Source organism: Chiroxiphia lanceolata, chromosome 9, assembly GCF_009829145.1.
Source record: "Chiroxiphia lanceolata isolate bChiLan1 chromosome 9, bChiLan1.pri, whole genome shotgun sequence".
Taxonomy (NCBI): Eukaryota; Metazoa; Chordata; class Aves; order Passeriformes; family Pipridae; genus Chiroxiphia; species Chiroxiphia lanceolata.
In genome coordinates this window covers 18,946,013-18,961,403 of record NC_045645.1, presented here as the reverse complement: position 1 = coordinate 18,961,403, position 15,391 = coordinate 18,946,013, and the positions used below count along the sequence as shown (strand labels likewise).

General features: G+C 40.5%; 1 protein-coding gene across 3 annotated transcripts in view; it reads left to right on the top strand.

Annotated features, from left to right (window-relative positions):
- The window catches only part of PLPPR5 (phospholipid phosphatase related 5), a 149,855-nt gene that overhangs the window by 66,463 nt on the left and 68,001 nt on the right, over positions 1-15,391 (top strand). For 2 of the 3 annotated variants that reach the window (XM_032697143.1, XM_032697144.1), the window contains exon 4: positions 2,206-2,394. In XM_032697143.1, the coding sequence (XP_032553034.1) occupies positions 2,206-2,394 (189 nt within the window). Of the gene's footprint in view, positions 1-2,107; positions 2,395-15,391 lie in introns of those variants that run through there. The other variant, XM_032697145.1, reaches the window with a different exon arrangement.

Genomic DNA, 15,391 nt, shown 5'->3' with positions numbered 1-15,391 from the left:
GGTTTCTGGAAAAAGGTTGATTTTCCCCAGTGGCAACTTTTGAAAGAAATATGCCACCAGCATTTCTCTGGGGCATCCACTCAAACAGAACTGAAGAGCTGAGTCTTGTGCTTATTGCAGTCCTGCTGTCGACTTTGGTCTTTGGATCAGACCTTATATCCTAACAATGAAGGTGCCTGTATGCAATTTCCAGGGTTAAGATTTTTATGTGTATGATAATGGGTATTGGACTGCTGTAAAGTAATGGGGAATATAAACTTTGTGCTAGGCAGAATTCACCACAAGATGTCTCATGTCTCACTGAAAAATCTGTAAAGGTAGGGAGCTATCCAGCTAAGTCTGGTGAGAGCAATGCGAATGACATGATTTAGATTCTTCTGGAAAGTGTGTTAAGAACACATAAAAATAGACTGGATGTGGAATCCAGGCATGAAAAGTGTGTTCTTCAAGGGCTGATTAAAAATAAATGCATGGAGACTAACATCACTGAATATGGACAACATTTTCTAGAAGGGAGAGGAAAATGAACAGTTAAAGCCAAAGTACAACACTAGAAGAATGATTACACATTATAAAACAGAGCAATCAAATCTCATTTGTTATTTTTAATGTCCTTTGCTATCTAAGATAAGTGGACTTTTTATGGCTAAGGTGTCCATTTAAAGACTGTTTCATATCCTTATAATATTTGGGTTGCGGTGTGTACGTTTAAGTAACTTTTTATCTTTTTAGCTGTTGGCTTTGGGAATCCAAACTAGAGCCCACACATGGATGAATCGGGCCTTGGGCACAGTCATCTATTCTAAATTGTATGGGTGTGTGTTATGTATGTATTTTTAAGTAGAACTCTTTTGTGTTTGTATCTGTATGATTTCTCCCAGCACCAGAGCAGACTCTCCTCTTACTGTAGGATGTTAATTGGGCGAGGATAGCTTCATGGCCAGCTATAAATTTCTTTATAGCTTTTAAATGAAAGCTTTGAGTATTAACTGCTTTCATGGGTATCCATATACAAAAGGGTATGTACTTCCATTCCTGGTTTTGGAAGGCTTGGGAGGTGAGGGTGGGTAGTTGTGGGACTGTGGGAAACTTCTACTGTTGCCAGTAATGAGCCAGAAGCACAAGTTAATCATAAAAATCAAATGTTGTATTTCATATACCTCATGATCCAAACAAGTAGTTATGCTCAGGATTAGTCTTATGCATTAACAGGCTTTTTAATATAAGCACATAAAATAAAGTTGTTGAGTTGCTTTTTTAAAAGGCATCTATTTTTGAAGTATATGATGGACTCTGTTGCTAATATATAATTACTAAGTATGTCCAAAACTGCTTACATAAAAATGTCTGGCAAACCACAGAGCAAAAAATTAAGACTTATTTTCTTGCAAAATCACAGAGTCACAGAATCACACACAGTACATGTGGGTGTTTAAAAAAAAGGCTGGACACGGCACTTAGTGCCATGGTCTAGTTGACATGGTGGTGTTCGGTCATAGGTTGTACTCGATGATCTCAGAGGTCTTTTCCAACCTAACTGATTCTGTGATTCCATGTTGAGGCCTTTACCACTCCGGCGAACAGTGGCGATCCCTTTGCCTGCCCGGCCCCGTCCGAGCTGTAGCTGTTGGCCGTGTCGGGGCCGCTTCCCGGCGCCTCCGTGCCGGGTGCGGGCCGGGCCGGCAAACACCTGCGGGAGATGCTCTGCCCGTGCACGCCCGTCATACAGGTGTGAGTGGGTGTAGAGAGGGACCCAAGTGCTCCCCGCCCCGTAGGAGGGGTCCCCTTGCTAATCACGGCCGCGGGGCCGTGCCCTGGGAGCCGTCCCGGGGCCGGGGAACTCCCAGCTTGACCTCACCCGCCCCGCTCCTCCCCGCCGGGCCCGGGTCCGGCGCGGCTGCCGCTCCGCGGGCGGGGCGGGGCGGAGCCGCCCCCCGTCGCCGCCGCGCTCCGCCCGCCCCCCGCACGAGCCGCGGCCGCGCTGGAGCCGGTGCCGGAGCGGCGGCCGGGCCCCGCCTGCCCTGCCCTGGCCGCGCTCCCCGCCGGGCCGACCGCGCTCCCGGCCGCCGCTGAGCCGCCCCCGCCCGCGGTGGATGCCGGCGGGGAGCGGGCGGAGCGCGCCGCCGGGGAGCGGGGCTGCCGCGGCCGCCGGAGCCCACGTACATGCGAGTGCCCCCTCCGCTCACCAGCATGCTTTACTTCCAGATGGTGATCATGGCAGGGACCGTGATGCTGGCTTATTACTTCGAATACACGGACACCTTCACCGTCAACGTGCAAGGCTTCTTCTGCTACGAGGGCGCGTACCGAAAGCCCTACCCGGGCCCGGAGGACCGCAGCGCCGTGCCGCCGGTGCTGCTCTACTCGCTGACCGCAGGAGTGCCCGTGCTGGTGGTAAGCAGGGGCCGGCCGCGCCCCCACTCTGGCGACTTGTTGGGCTGGACCGGGCCGGGGCGGGCCGTGGGTCCGGCCGGAGCGGCGCCGCCGGCGGGGTGTGCCCGGCGGGCGGGGACCCTCCGCGTTCCCGGGGCTGCGGTCCTGCGGGCCCCGACGGGCAGCGGCCCCAGCCCCTGCCCCACCGCTGCCCACCCGCGCCCCTGAAGTTTATTTTTAGCTCCGGTTTATGTAACTGCCAGTGCTTCTATTACCAGCCCCGTGCGACTCCTTTTGGTAAAAATAATCTATTATTTTTCGAAACGCCTGTCGGTTGCAGGTATGTGGGCAACCTGAGGGAAACTCGCTTGTCAGCAACCACTTACTGATGTGTCATCCAGTACTAATGAGAAAAACCCTCTGTCAGTTTTGGTTTTTGAAAGTAACTGATATATGCAAGGAACAGGGAGCAGTTCTACTTGATTTAGTTGTCTCCATATGTCACAGTTACTGATGTGTGTGCATACGAAACCTGTGTGTCTCTAATTGAACGTGATCTTCTATCAGTCAGTTCTAAACAGGTGTGTCTAAAAAGAGATTTATTTCATTGATTTTTCTTTGCATTTACTTTTTTTTTGAAAACAGCTAAAAGGGAAAATCAGTGATATGTCTTCCGTTCAAGCTGTTGTGGGTATCGTTGTGTTGTCAGATAAGGAGGGCATTAGCATCATTTAGTGATCCCTTACCATACTGTGGAGCAAAGAGTGAGAGGGGAATATTTAACCATTGGAGGTGGATCATATGTAGACTTGCCAGGTGCATGCATAGTTACACATAAAGTCCATGTAAAGAGTTTATTTTGATCAACTATAAGCATTAGAATAATAAAAAAATACAATAAGAAGAGGCCTTTTAAGACAGTAATTATTTGTTTCACAGATTATATTTTCAGGAAAATATGAAAAACCTAGGAAGATAAAAAGCTTCATCAGGGTGATGCTATGGTAATCCCAGACACAATTTCTACATTGTAGCACCATGAGGTCTCAGATGGTATCCAACATAAAACCTTTTAGAGGATCAGCCTTAGTATTTGAGACTTTGTTCAGTTTTTTTGTTTGGTTGGGTTTTTTTGCTAGGGATTGCACCTCATCATTTGGCAAAACAGGTCATGTAGTCTTTTGGTTTTGTTCTTCTTTTGATTTTGCTGTCAAGTACTTTACCATTTTATTTTCCTGTTTGTTTGCTCTTTTGAACCCCCAAATGCTGTTGAGATTTGAAAGGGAGGAGATTTTTTTACTGGTTGTTGGTGATGTTTTCCTGTTGTTGGCCTGTGATGTTTGTTTTGCTTTTAATTCTATTTCCTTTGTTTGGCTCAGGAAGTTATAAAGATTATGTCAGATTTATGTTGAGCATCAGTTTTTCCTAATATGTGTCAGAAAAATGAATTGATAGTTTCCATTCATTTTCTAGGTACTAGATGATTAGATGAGAAATCACCATGACATTTTGGGTTGGCAGTCTTATAATTAGCCTTGCTAAAAAGCTAATAATAGTATTTAATGATACTTAACTGTGCTTCCTTTCCCAGTCACCAGTCTTTTGGGCAAATGACATGCTTTGGGATGTCAGGGCGTGGAAAACCACATTCTAGGTGCCTGTGTTGCACTTTTTAGAAAAATATTTTTATTTAATTATTTTACATGGAGAATTCAGCTCCTGGGAATTTCATGACTTCAACGGCATTAAGTCTAATAATTTTATTAAATGAAGGCAACATTTTTAAGTCTTTGAACAGAATTCTGTTCTGATTTGCCTTGGGCAACCCTCCTGGATTTTAATGTTTACACGGGATGACACTTTCTCAGTTGTGCAGAATATGCACATTGTCTTTCTTGTTCTTTTCATTGAAAGAAGTTGTGAAGGTAGTATTTCTTCACCAAAGAAACTTGTATATGTTTTCAGCTGTGGTTGAAGTTCCTTCCCAAGATTTCAGAGATTAATTAGATTCCCTTCTATTTAATTTGTTTCTCGTCTATGACAGTTTGTACATACATATTTTGTAATTTTTTTCTGTAAATGAAATATAAAAATGAATCATTTAACAAAGCTAAATTTCTGTCTCTAAAGATAAAAATGTAGACCAGTGAAGAAAATGGATTTCTACAAATGCAATTGTACTATTCTTTTTCAAAATCATTTTTGTCCTCAGATATAGCATACTAAATACCATGATTTACGAGTTTTTAAAAAAATCATTTTTGCTGTTTCTGGAGTTTTGAGATAGAGCAACGAAGTCTTTACCTTGGTGTTTGCAGCAGCTGAGTTTTTTTGAGGCATGGGACTTGTGAATTGGAGCCATAGAGTGCTTCAAGGTAAGCCTGGTTCTCTTAAAGTGACTCAATTAATGGCTTCATTGCATGGAGTTTTAATGAAGTTGCTCAAAAGTCAGATGAGTTTTTCCCAATGACTTTCCTCTTTCCACATGCCTGCTATTAGAAAAGTGGAAAAGTAAAGCACCAGTAGCTGGATCTGTCTTGATAAGCAGCTCATCAGCAGTGGGTCTCCTGGGGCTGTGAGGCTGTCACATGGCTGCTCATCCAAAACTCCAGTGCTACATCAGAGATGCTGTAGCAGATCTCAGTGTCAAGCCATGAGGTTGAGCTGAGTGTCTCATCACAGGGCAGCAACATGCATATGCTGAGCTGTGAATATCAAGCTGTGTCCTTTGACAAGGATGTATTGTGAGCCCTGTGCTAATCATGGGAACTTTCAGGTTAGTCTTCAAAGTGCTACTTCCTGCTAGTGCATTTGTGTAGCCTTAGTACAGCATTGCTGCTGTGCCTGAGTCCATCTGCTTCCCTGTTCTTATCTGCCCCCATGCTATCCAAGGATGGATGCAGCTGGCTGTCATGGCACAGGTGCTCAGGAGTCTGATCTGGGAAAATGTAGTCCCAAGGCAGAAGCAGACTGCTAGCTCTACTGCAGTGCTTGGCTTGCGAGTGCTCTAGCATAGGAAGGGGAAACTGCCTGAAGGAAGGAGGTTTCCTACTCTGCACTTGGTGCTTACTGGGTGTGTATATCTACAGCCTTTGGTCAAGTAATTACAATGTATTTACCAAGCCTTTGGTCAACCCTGAATTGGTTGGGCAGTTGGACTAGCTTTTATGTAGGTTTCATGAAATAAAGCAGGATACGTTAGAATGTTGGTTTATCTCTAAGGGGTGTATGCACTGTTTCTTATCTGTCAAATCTGTAGTTTTTGAGTTCTTCCACTGGAGAATTTTGAAGGCCCAAAAGATTGGTTTTGTTTGGTTTGTTTTTTAAAAAAAAAAAGTCTGAAAACAACTGCAGTTTAACATAAAGTATATGGTCCAGTCTGATGTAAGACTTTTATCTGTTGAAGGTCTCCTAAGTCATACTTTTAGGCACAAGCAAAGTAATGCCTTGAGTAGATGTGTTTGCATAAGGAGCATTAGGCACACTATCAGTAAAATGTGAATGAGGTGGGAATTGCAATCAGAAGAATGGAAAAGCCCTAAGTTTGAGATTCTAGGAGGGAAGGATGAGACTTAGGCAGAGGCAGTGCCCCTGTGGGCTCCCCTCCTCCCTTCCTCCTATTTGTCTTTGTTACTTAGGGTTGAAACAGTACTGCTGGCTCTGTGCTCCCGTGCTTTTACTGTCCATAGCACTAAGATCCTGAAATGTCTGGTATACTGAGAAATTTGCAATACAAGGTTTGGTTTTTTCTTTTTTCTTTCTTTTTTTTTTCCCTAATTTTTATCTTTAAGTCAAATGTGGAGGTGACAAGAAATAAGACTCTTGAGTCTATTCAAATATGTAAAAAGCCTAAAACTGCTAGCTGAGAGCTCAATGCTATTTAAGCCATTTCCCAAAGTGCCAGTTCTTGCTCAGTGGGCTGGTTGCTTTTTTAAACTTCTGACAGATGTAGCTTGGGAAATGCACGTCAGTCTAATCCTTTAGCTTCCAGTAGAATTGATTTGTAGAATGGTGAGGCTAGTGTCTCATGTTTGCAGAATCAATAGAGTGATCAGTTCTGCATTATTTCTTTCTGGTAGATCTGCATAATTTTGACCTCTTTAAAATACTAATAACTGCACTCAAGGATTCTTGTTGATTCTGCATGCTAATGTGGATTACTTAAAATATCAAAGCTGTTGAAGCAATAGATGGTATAAAACTCAATGTATTGGACCTAAGATGTATGCTGACTGTCATATAAAAGCCAGGAGGAGATAATGACACATTTTCATTAAGATATGTAAACAGTTTTGTTATGCAAATGTTGTTTGTTTTTTATTTTGAAGTAACAAATGGATGCTTACAGTACTTATTCATAAAATATGCACTTCTGTTTGCCTCAGTGAATTCCTACCATATTAATATTTTTCTCTGTAAACCAATTAAGAGTAATTTGTTTTAGGATAATCCTTCTAATGTTATCACTGAAAAAATATCTGCCATTTAGACGTGAACTATTGTATTCTCTTTTTTTTTTTTTTTTGGAGACTGGAGGAATCTTTAGATTTGCATCCTTTCCTCGTTTGGGATGTGCCAAAAATCAGGCATTCTGCCTTCAACTTAGCTTTAATTAGTAACTTTTTCCTTTCTTTTGAGGAAGAAATTTTGAATCCTGGCAAAAAAAGACTGTAAAGTGAGAGATGCAGTATCACTGGTTTTGCATCAAATTTATTGTACCCTGATGCTTAAGAAAAACAAGATCATTCTGTGAAAATTGAAAAAGAGAAACTGCTTTTTGAAGGATCAGCACAGACTTCATAAGTCTCCTTTCTTCTTCAATGTCTTTGCTGATCTTTTAATACTTCCACGTCCACATAGCTCAAGAGTAGTTGAAGAATATACAGAGCCCTGAAGGAGATGCACCACTTGATTCCAGCACATAGATCTAGCTGATGTGATTGGGCATGCTCCCTTCTCAGTCTTTCTTTCTGAACCTACTGGTCTCTATTTTCTTTCTGATATCTGTGATTCTGTGTGCTGTGACATGAGGGACTAATCACATTTTATCAGGCTGAGTTCTCAAAATGCTCTTGACGGAGAAGCTTTTAGTTAACCTGTAGTTCACTGAAACTATTCTACTAGTATATAACTTAGTGCTGTACATGAAAATGGGTTCTAGATTGTGATCCACTTCAGGGACATCAAAATACTGTTACCTGTTGGTTATAACTCAAGGAAAAGCACAATCTAGAATTAAAGTTCCGAAAAAATAAATATTTCTGAAAATGTTCTCTGTGAATTTGCTGTGCCAGGAATCTGTAAGTTTACCTCATACCTGAGATGTTTCTTTATTCCTCACCTTAGTCACAAAAAACCCAATATCTTCACAAATGTTTCTTCAACCTGTTTTAGGCTGATTATTTTTCTGCTTCATGGTTGATACCAAGTCGCTTTTGCTTCTATGGACACTTTGATAATTTGGAAAGAAACCAAAGCACAGGGGCATTCCACTTTTGTGAGACTCCCAGCTGGAGTACTGCATCCAGCTCTTGGCTCCCCAACATAGGAATAACATGGACCTGCTGGAGTGATTCCAGAGGAGGGTCACAAAGAAGATCAGAGGGCTGGAACGCCTCTGCTATGAAGACAGGCTGAGAGACCTGGGGTTGTTCAGGCTGGAGAAGAGAAGACCCTGGGGAGACCTTATAGCCCCTTCCAGTACATAAAGAGCCAAGAAGAGCTGAAGAGGGATTTTTTACAAGGGCATGTGGTGATAAAATAGGGGAAGAATGGCTTTAAATGAAAGGGGGTGGATTTAGATTAGACATTAGGAAGAAATTCTTTTCTATGAGGGTGGTGAGACAGTGGAACAGGTTACCCAGAGACTCTGTGAATGCCCCATCCCTGGAATTGTTCAAGGCGAGGTTGGATGAGCAACCAGGCTTTGAGCAACCTACTTGCAAGGGGTAGGAACTAGATGATCTTTAATGGTCCCTTCCCACCAAGGCCATTCTATGGTTCCGCGAATCGAATAGACTTTTCTCCTGATCTGCTACTTGAAGGAGAAGTGGCCTCTGTGCATCCTGAAGGAGACTAAAAGTGTTTTGTCATTTCTGCCAGAAACAAATCAAGGAAGCTTGATAAATAATGCAAGGATGAGCAGTTGCCAGCAGCTCTGTGTTACAGGGCAAAAAATCCTAAGTGTATGTAGCAAGGTAGTCAAGTTTTCATTTTTACAACTTCTAGAGCAAGTTGGAGGAATCGCCCAGCAAGGTGTACGGTCTATCCTAGCGTTCTTTTCTGGAAACGGTGAATTTTTTTGTGCTAGGTAGCTGCAGTATTTGAACATCTCCTGGTGCTTTTGATATGATAATGCTGGTACAACAGAAGATTACAGTTTTACACCCAAAGTTGTATGAATTGGGTAGACTAAGCAGCCTCTGAAGTCAAATGGAAATGGTTTTATTTGTGTGAGACGCTCTCTTTAGCTTCTTGATATATAACCTATTTCAATAATACTGCAATTATTATCTTTGATTAGCTAAAGCTTTTTAGCTTTGTGTGCCTTTTTCTTGCTGATACATTTGTCAGCTGTTAAAACTTTATATGAGTAAGGAATTGCCAGAATAATTTTGATTGCTCTGTGATCAGGTTGTTCTTGTAGGGCCCATCTGGTCTGTGTCATCATACTTCTGTTTCAACCTGTATGCACAGCTGCAACTACTTTCCTTGATAGTTTTCTTCTTCTGTTCTCAGGTGGTTGTGGGGAAGATACATAAAATTAGCAGCTTTTTCTTTTTTTTTTTTTTAATTTGCAAATGCTGGGGACTTGAGAAAAACACTTTTTTGAAAGGGGGAATTGCCCTTTTCTGGAGTGGGAGAATGCAGGAGATGTTTAAAACAAAGGGATAATTTATGTCATGCTCTTCCTTTGTGAATGGATAATTGCTTTGCAACTTAAGAATAAAAAAATAAATCGCACTATTAAGGTCTGCAGTAACTTTGTGTACCAGATGTTGGTATTGGCCTGTTGGGACTCATAGTAAGACAAATACATGATTTGATAATCTGATGCTGGTTTTATCTCAGCACAAAACCACTAATCCAACAGAGCTGTAACCAGGAGAAACAATTAAAAACTCAGAACCATTGTGGATTTTCTTGGGAATTTTCTTTATCTGTCCATCTTCTTCTTGTGGTGTGATGGGTTACGTGAGCAGCGCCTGCCGAAGTTATGTTTGTACTTCCAGTTGAATGTATTTCTACTGTGCTTAGTATGCATGCGATTTACAAACGCTAACAAGATTGAGGCCATATGCTTCATCCTTTGATGGGCTCCCTGGAAGTAAAGTGGCAAGCAGATGTGAACAAGGCAGACAGGGTTCTGTTTGCAACAGCTGAATGCCTGTTTGTCCTACAAAGGATGTACTTACGTTTAAGTGAGAAATTTATAATCCAACTAATCCTGTCCGATGAAGGAATTTGTATGCATTGTTTGTAATCTAAAATAGCAGGCTTGAAGTAATAATCAGTTTTTCAGCTAAACAGTTCTTGCTCATTGTACATCCTGCAAGATTGAGGAGATGGGTGTCCATATAATACATAATAAATGACAACCAAAGTAGAATTATAAGTAGCTTTATCTGTTTGTTTTTTCAGCCTTAAAAGCAGTGTAATGTTTAAAAAGCTTTATATGCTCTTGCAGCATCTCACAGAAGTGCGTGACAGCCCAGCTTTCATCATGAATGGTTTTTATTTAGAGGAGTTGTGGTAACCTCATAGATTGCAAATAAAAAGTCCAGCTAAAGTGAATATGCCATAGCTCTGGCACTCAAAAAGCATGTACATGTGGCATGCTGTTTTAATAAGAATTATCTATTGAAAACATAGTCCTTTGTATTCACATATAGTACTGTGGACAAGGTGTTCAAAGAATGACTAGGAAAGCAAAAGTTCTTACATTGTAACAAATTGTTTGGCTTCAAAATTGATTCTTAATTCTGGCTGCCATTTCCTGGGGTATGAGGCACCATAAAAACCTTCTGGTTATACTGGAGGAAAACTCAGTAGGTTGTAGATTCCACTTCTGCTTATCATTCTGGACAATATACAGTTACCTGTAATTTTGTGTGTATTGTATAATTGTATCATAGTTATCCTCTGTCTAAATTATTATACTTTGTATATTAAATGAGAATTTAATTAAACCTATATACTTCTTGATGTACAGCCAATTATATAAATGCAGTATAGCTATGTTTTAAGGGCTTTTTTCTCTACGAATAGTATTTTTCCTTTTCTGCTGGTATTACTTCTTCCTTCTCAGCCATGTAGGGTTAAAGAGAACGTATGAAGGCATTCACAGTTTTTAGTTTTCTAAATGATAATTCAGGGGAAAAGCAGCTATGAAGAGCATTTCAGCTCAACAGTATTCTGCTATTCTCATTTTATTTTTTCTTTCTCTACGTAGCATTTTGAAACACCTGTTGTTTTAGGTTGGTAGGGTCATGCTGTCTCTAAAAAGGATCAGAGTCATAAATTTTATTTTTTTTATCAGTCAAATTCTGAACAATATTATGAGGATTTCTTTGATCAATGTATAGTTTACCTCATTATAAATCAGGTATTAAATATTAGAATCAGTAAGTGGAACTCAGCTTCCCAGTCTAGTTATTTTGGATAGCAGTAAGGATTTCTGTGACCTGTCTGTAGCAATTTAGGGCTCAGACATGACTGAATTAATTCTGCTTAAAGATTTCTTAGTCGTGGGGTCAGCTGAGCTGCAGTAACCAATGACATGCAGCTTGCAGGCTGTGGGGAGCATGAGGTGAAATATTTGAGCTTGACCTGCTTTAATTAAGAGTTAAACCAATATATGTTACTTTTTAGTATTTTGCACAGTGGGTGCACAGCCTGTCCGTGACAGGGCTCTGCTGACAAGTGGGGACCTCATACGGTCAAACAGTTCCTGCTGTTGTCTGACCTCCCCAGGTGCAAGTCTGTGCATAAATTCATCTCTATGCAGACCAATGTGTGGATGTGCCTGAGCTTCAGCACTTTGTTCATACTTAACATAGATTGAGCTTGATGTCCAGAGCCTTTTCACTGTTCAGTTTCTGCCTCTCCTGTTCCTGTGAGGAGTGTCCTTGGACCTCTTGGGGTGTATCAGGGCTTTACCATGAGACCAGGCTTGAGGCTGCTGCCATCGTGCATTCAAACTGCACAGACATGAGTCTGAGCATCCGAGAGGCCCGAGGGAGCAAAAGGGAGCTTATGCTGCATTATACTGTAGTCCACAAGCACACTCAGTGTGATGGTGTGAGGACAGTCCGGCTGTTGGGATGGTCCCCTTTGCCAAGTGCTCACGCTTGACTGAAGACAGCACTTCAGTCACGGGGACTCTTTCCAGAGCATTTAGCAAAGGCAGATGAGGTTTGTAGGCAGACTGACCTTGGGGCATGTGAGTGTTTTGGGGACGTCTGCAGCTGGCAGAATAAATGTACAGAGCTGGGTTGTGAGATCTATCAGGCTTTGCCTCGATAAGGGGATCTGACCACTTAAGCAGGAGGGACATCTAGCCTTTACTGCCTAGCTGTCGAGTGGTAGTTGTGAAATTAGGCTTCTCTGTAAAGCATTAGAAGATTTGTGCATGAAAAGAATTATACAGGAGCTAGATACATACTCATTGTTAATTAATTATCTTGGTATTGATGGAGTTTAATCGCACGCTTCCGTGCTACTTGAAATCACAAGGCTTTCCTGAGGTGGAATACTATATGTGAATGTGCAGTGCTACTAGAATCTTTTTATGGAACCACATTTATTTTCATAGTTAATATTGCAGTTTTACTTGGTATTTCTTTTGCTTGTGAATTGACTGTGATTGCTGTGTGGTTAGAATTAGAAGGAAATCGTAAAGCAGAGACTATTTCTTTAAAAAAATAAACTTATTTACATATGCAATGTGTGCACGTGCTGCCAGAAAAATAGTCATATTTACCTGGTTGACTTGTATCCATAGTTTAGTTTATGTGTACCTTTAACTTTGAATGCCGATGGCAAAAAAAGCAATACCTGAAAGAATTAGTTCATTACATCAGAATGCTTAAATTATTATCATATCACCAAATGTGTGCAAGCACCTTTCAAGGCAGTATACTTTGAATTTCTTTTCTAATAATTTAAGTTGCTCAAATAATGAGAGATTGCATCCAACATTGATTTAAAAATACATGCTCGTACATTTACATAACAAATATGTATTTTATCTAGTACCCCTTTATTGTCTTCACAGAGAAGACCAAAAGCCAGCTCTTTTAAAGTCTGCCTTGAAGACAGTCAGTGTCAAAGCTTCACAAGATCAAAAATTTTCAAATAGACATTCATCCTTAAAATACTTCTCTCACCACTTGAACTTTTTTCCAAGATATTTGATAAAGCAGCAACATGTTTACTAATATTTTACAGATCTATGCAAAGGAGGTGATCCTTGTTAAGGTAAAGCATTTTGCACTACTTTATAAGTGGAAGGAGATACAGTGACATAGTGAAGAAGAGTAGCAGGGCTTACTTTGGCCAGTAGACTTTGCAATTAGTTTTCAGAATACCAGTGCATGCCTTAAAGGGCTGTTTTTATGCTCTGCTGTCTTCACAGCAAAGTATACAATCTCCTCTCTGTCTTGCAGGCATTTCCTGTACTAGGAAATTTTTGCTAAAATTTCCCACTCTTGCTGCTCCTGTTTCAGCTCATTGGCTGCTGTGCTAATGAGGGCACTTGGGACTTCCTCTTAATTCAAGCACTGCATTGTGTAAACTCCTAAACAGGGTCAGACAACATAGTGTTGCCAGCTGCACATCTGCAGCCATCTGGATTTGTAGCAGGAGCACTAAAATAGACATTCTGTAGCAGAGTTGAAAGAGTGACAAAAGTGGTGCAAATCATATTTGCAGAAAACCATGAAGAAAATGCCCCATATTTGGTCTGTAGGACATACAGTATCATTACTGAAAAGGTCTTTCTACATATATGTGTATCAAATAAAGACAAATGGGATATGCTACTGCTATGCAATGTTGTGTGAAAAAGCTAGCTGGCTAACAATGCACTCCCATTGCATTGTTAAGAGCAGTGGTAAGTAATTATTAAAGCCTCTGGTACTCATAAACAGGCCTCTGCCTCCACTTTGACTTCATTAAGATTCTGTTTCTAATAAATCACTTCAGAATCTTAATTTATTATAATAACATTCTCAAGGAGAAATAACTGCACACTGAAATTACAGCTTTCAGGTCTGAGGAAGGAGATACAGGGGAATGGTCACACATTATTTCATATCTGGGCTTATTAGTTGTTTGAGGTGAGTCTAGAAGAGGGACTTCTGATCTGTTTTTTTCTTTGGATCCTTTCTCACTGACCAGCATCTCTAATGACTGTTATGGGAATAACTTTGTGGGTCTGCCTGAAGTCAGTGAAACTTCAAAAGTTAATTTTTGTAGGGTAGTTCTCTTTGACTGTGTTACTCAAGCAGTATAAGTTGCAGTCAGTACTTTTCTTTGAAAGCTTTTATTTGGTCACTTGTTTCCTGGCTTTCAGAGGCACTAGAAGAGTGGATTTATACTGTCAGGGTTTGTTACTGACTAGTTTTACTGTTGGTTTATGCTGTATGGACATATTGCACACAAGTAACCCTGATGAGAGACAACTCAGAGTAAGTAGTAGTTTGGGATCAAATGCTTCTGTGCATTAGCTTTTAAAATGTTTTAAACCCATTTTTAATGACACCCGGATCCTTTGCAATAATGCTTACTGGGCGAAGACATACAGTATTATATAAGAATGACTTTAGGGTAATACATTCAGAAGCGGGCATTACATTTTTGGACTTTTTTTTTCTGATTTATCTGATGTTCAACCTTCTTCCCAAGTATTTGGTATTACTCCCCTGTAAAATTGGCTTGTCTTCCTGGTTTTGTTTTATTGTTTTCTTGGGATAGCATTCATAGCTAAGATCCATGTCTTGACTTTGGATTAAGTATTGCTGTTAATCTAGAGTGCCATAGGTTTTCACAACGAATCCAGCTCCTGTTGAAATTTGTGGGATTATTACCTTTGATTTCAACTGGAAGAAGTTAATGACCTTAATGCAGTTGATGTGTTGGCAATTATACTGTAGCCTAAAATAACTGTAAAGGAAGAGATGCTTATACAGAGGCCATTATAGTAGGAGTGGAGCTAGGTATGTGATTTCAAAGACAGCTATTTTATTGTGAAAATAATTTTTAATAAAAAATGTAGTTATTTCACTGAGCTGTCTGCTTAAATTTATCATTAGGAATCAAATAGTAATTGATAATAACAAGCATAAGTAAAAAAAACAATTATGTGTGTATGTGTTGCAGATACGCAAATTTTGCCACAAACATCCAGAATACAATTTTTGTGGTATCTTACAGGTATTAATCTTATGTACAGCCTGTTTTTCTCATAGCTTCTTTAAAACACAGGGTGCTTATACTGTTGTAGTATTTGGCCCTTCAGTTTCAATTTTTTTGATGACAATGGCAATTCAGTCAAAGTGGCTTTCCTTGAACTGATCTCAGGAATAATTTATCTACAAAATGTGGCTGACCTTGAGCAGAAGTGAGATAGAAGTAAGACAGTGTGAAAAGGAGGAAATTCAGATATTCTTCCTCTGAGCCTCTGAGAACAGTTGGCTACAGTCATATGCTGACTGTAAAACCACTACTTTGTGACTAGAATCTTTAAGAGATGCCTTTTATGTGATCAGTTTTTATTCAAACAGGGATGAAAGACCGTTTATGTTGAATTTTGCAATTGAATGTTCGTCCTGGGTAGAAAAGTGCAGTTGCGTAGATCACCTAAGGTTTAAAATACAGCATAACATTGCTGTTGGAAATGATCATTGGAATGGGTGGTATAAGCATTGGTATAGTGTTTGTCAAGGCATAATGTTTTCAATATGCACAGACAGATTAAGAAACCAATCTCCCTCAACAGAGAGAACAAAGTACTCTC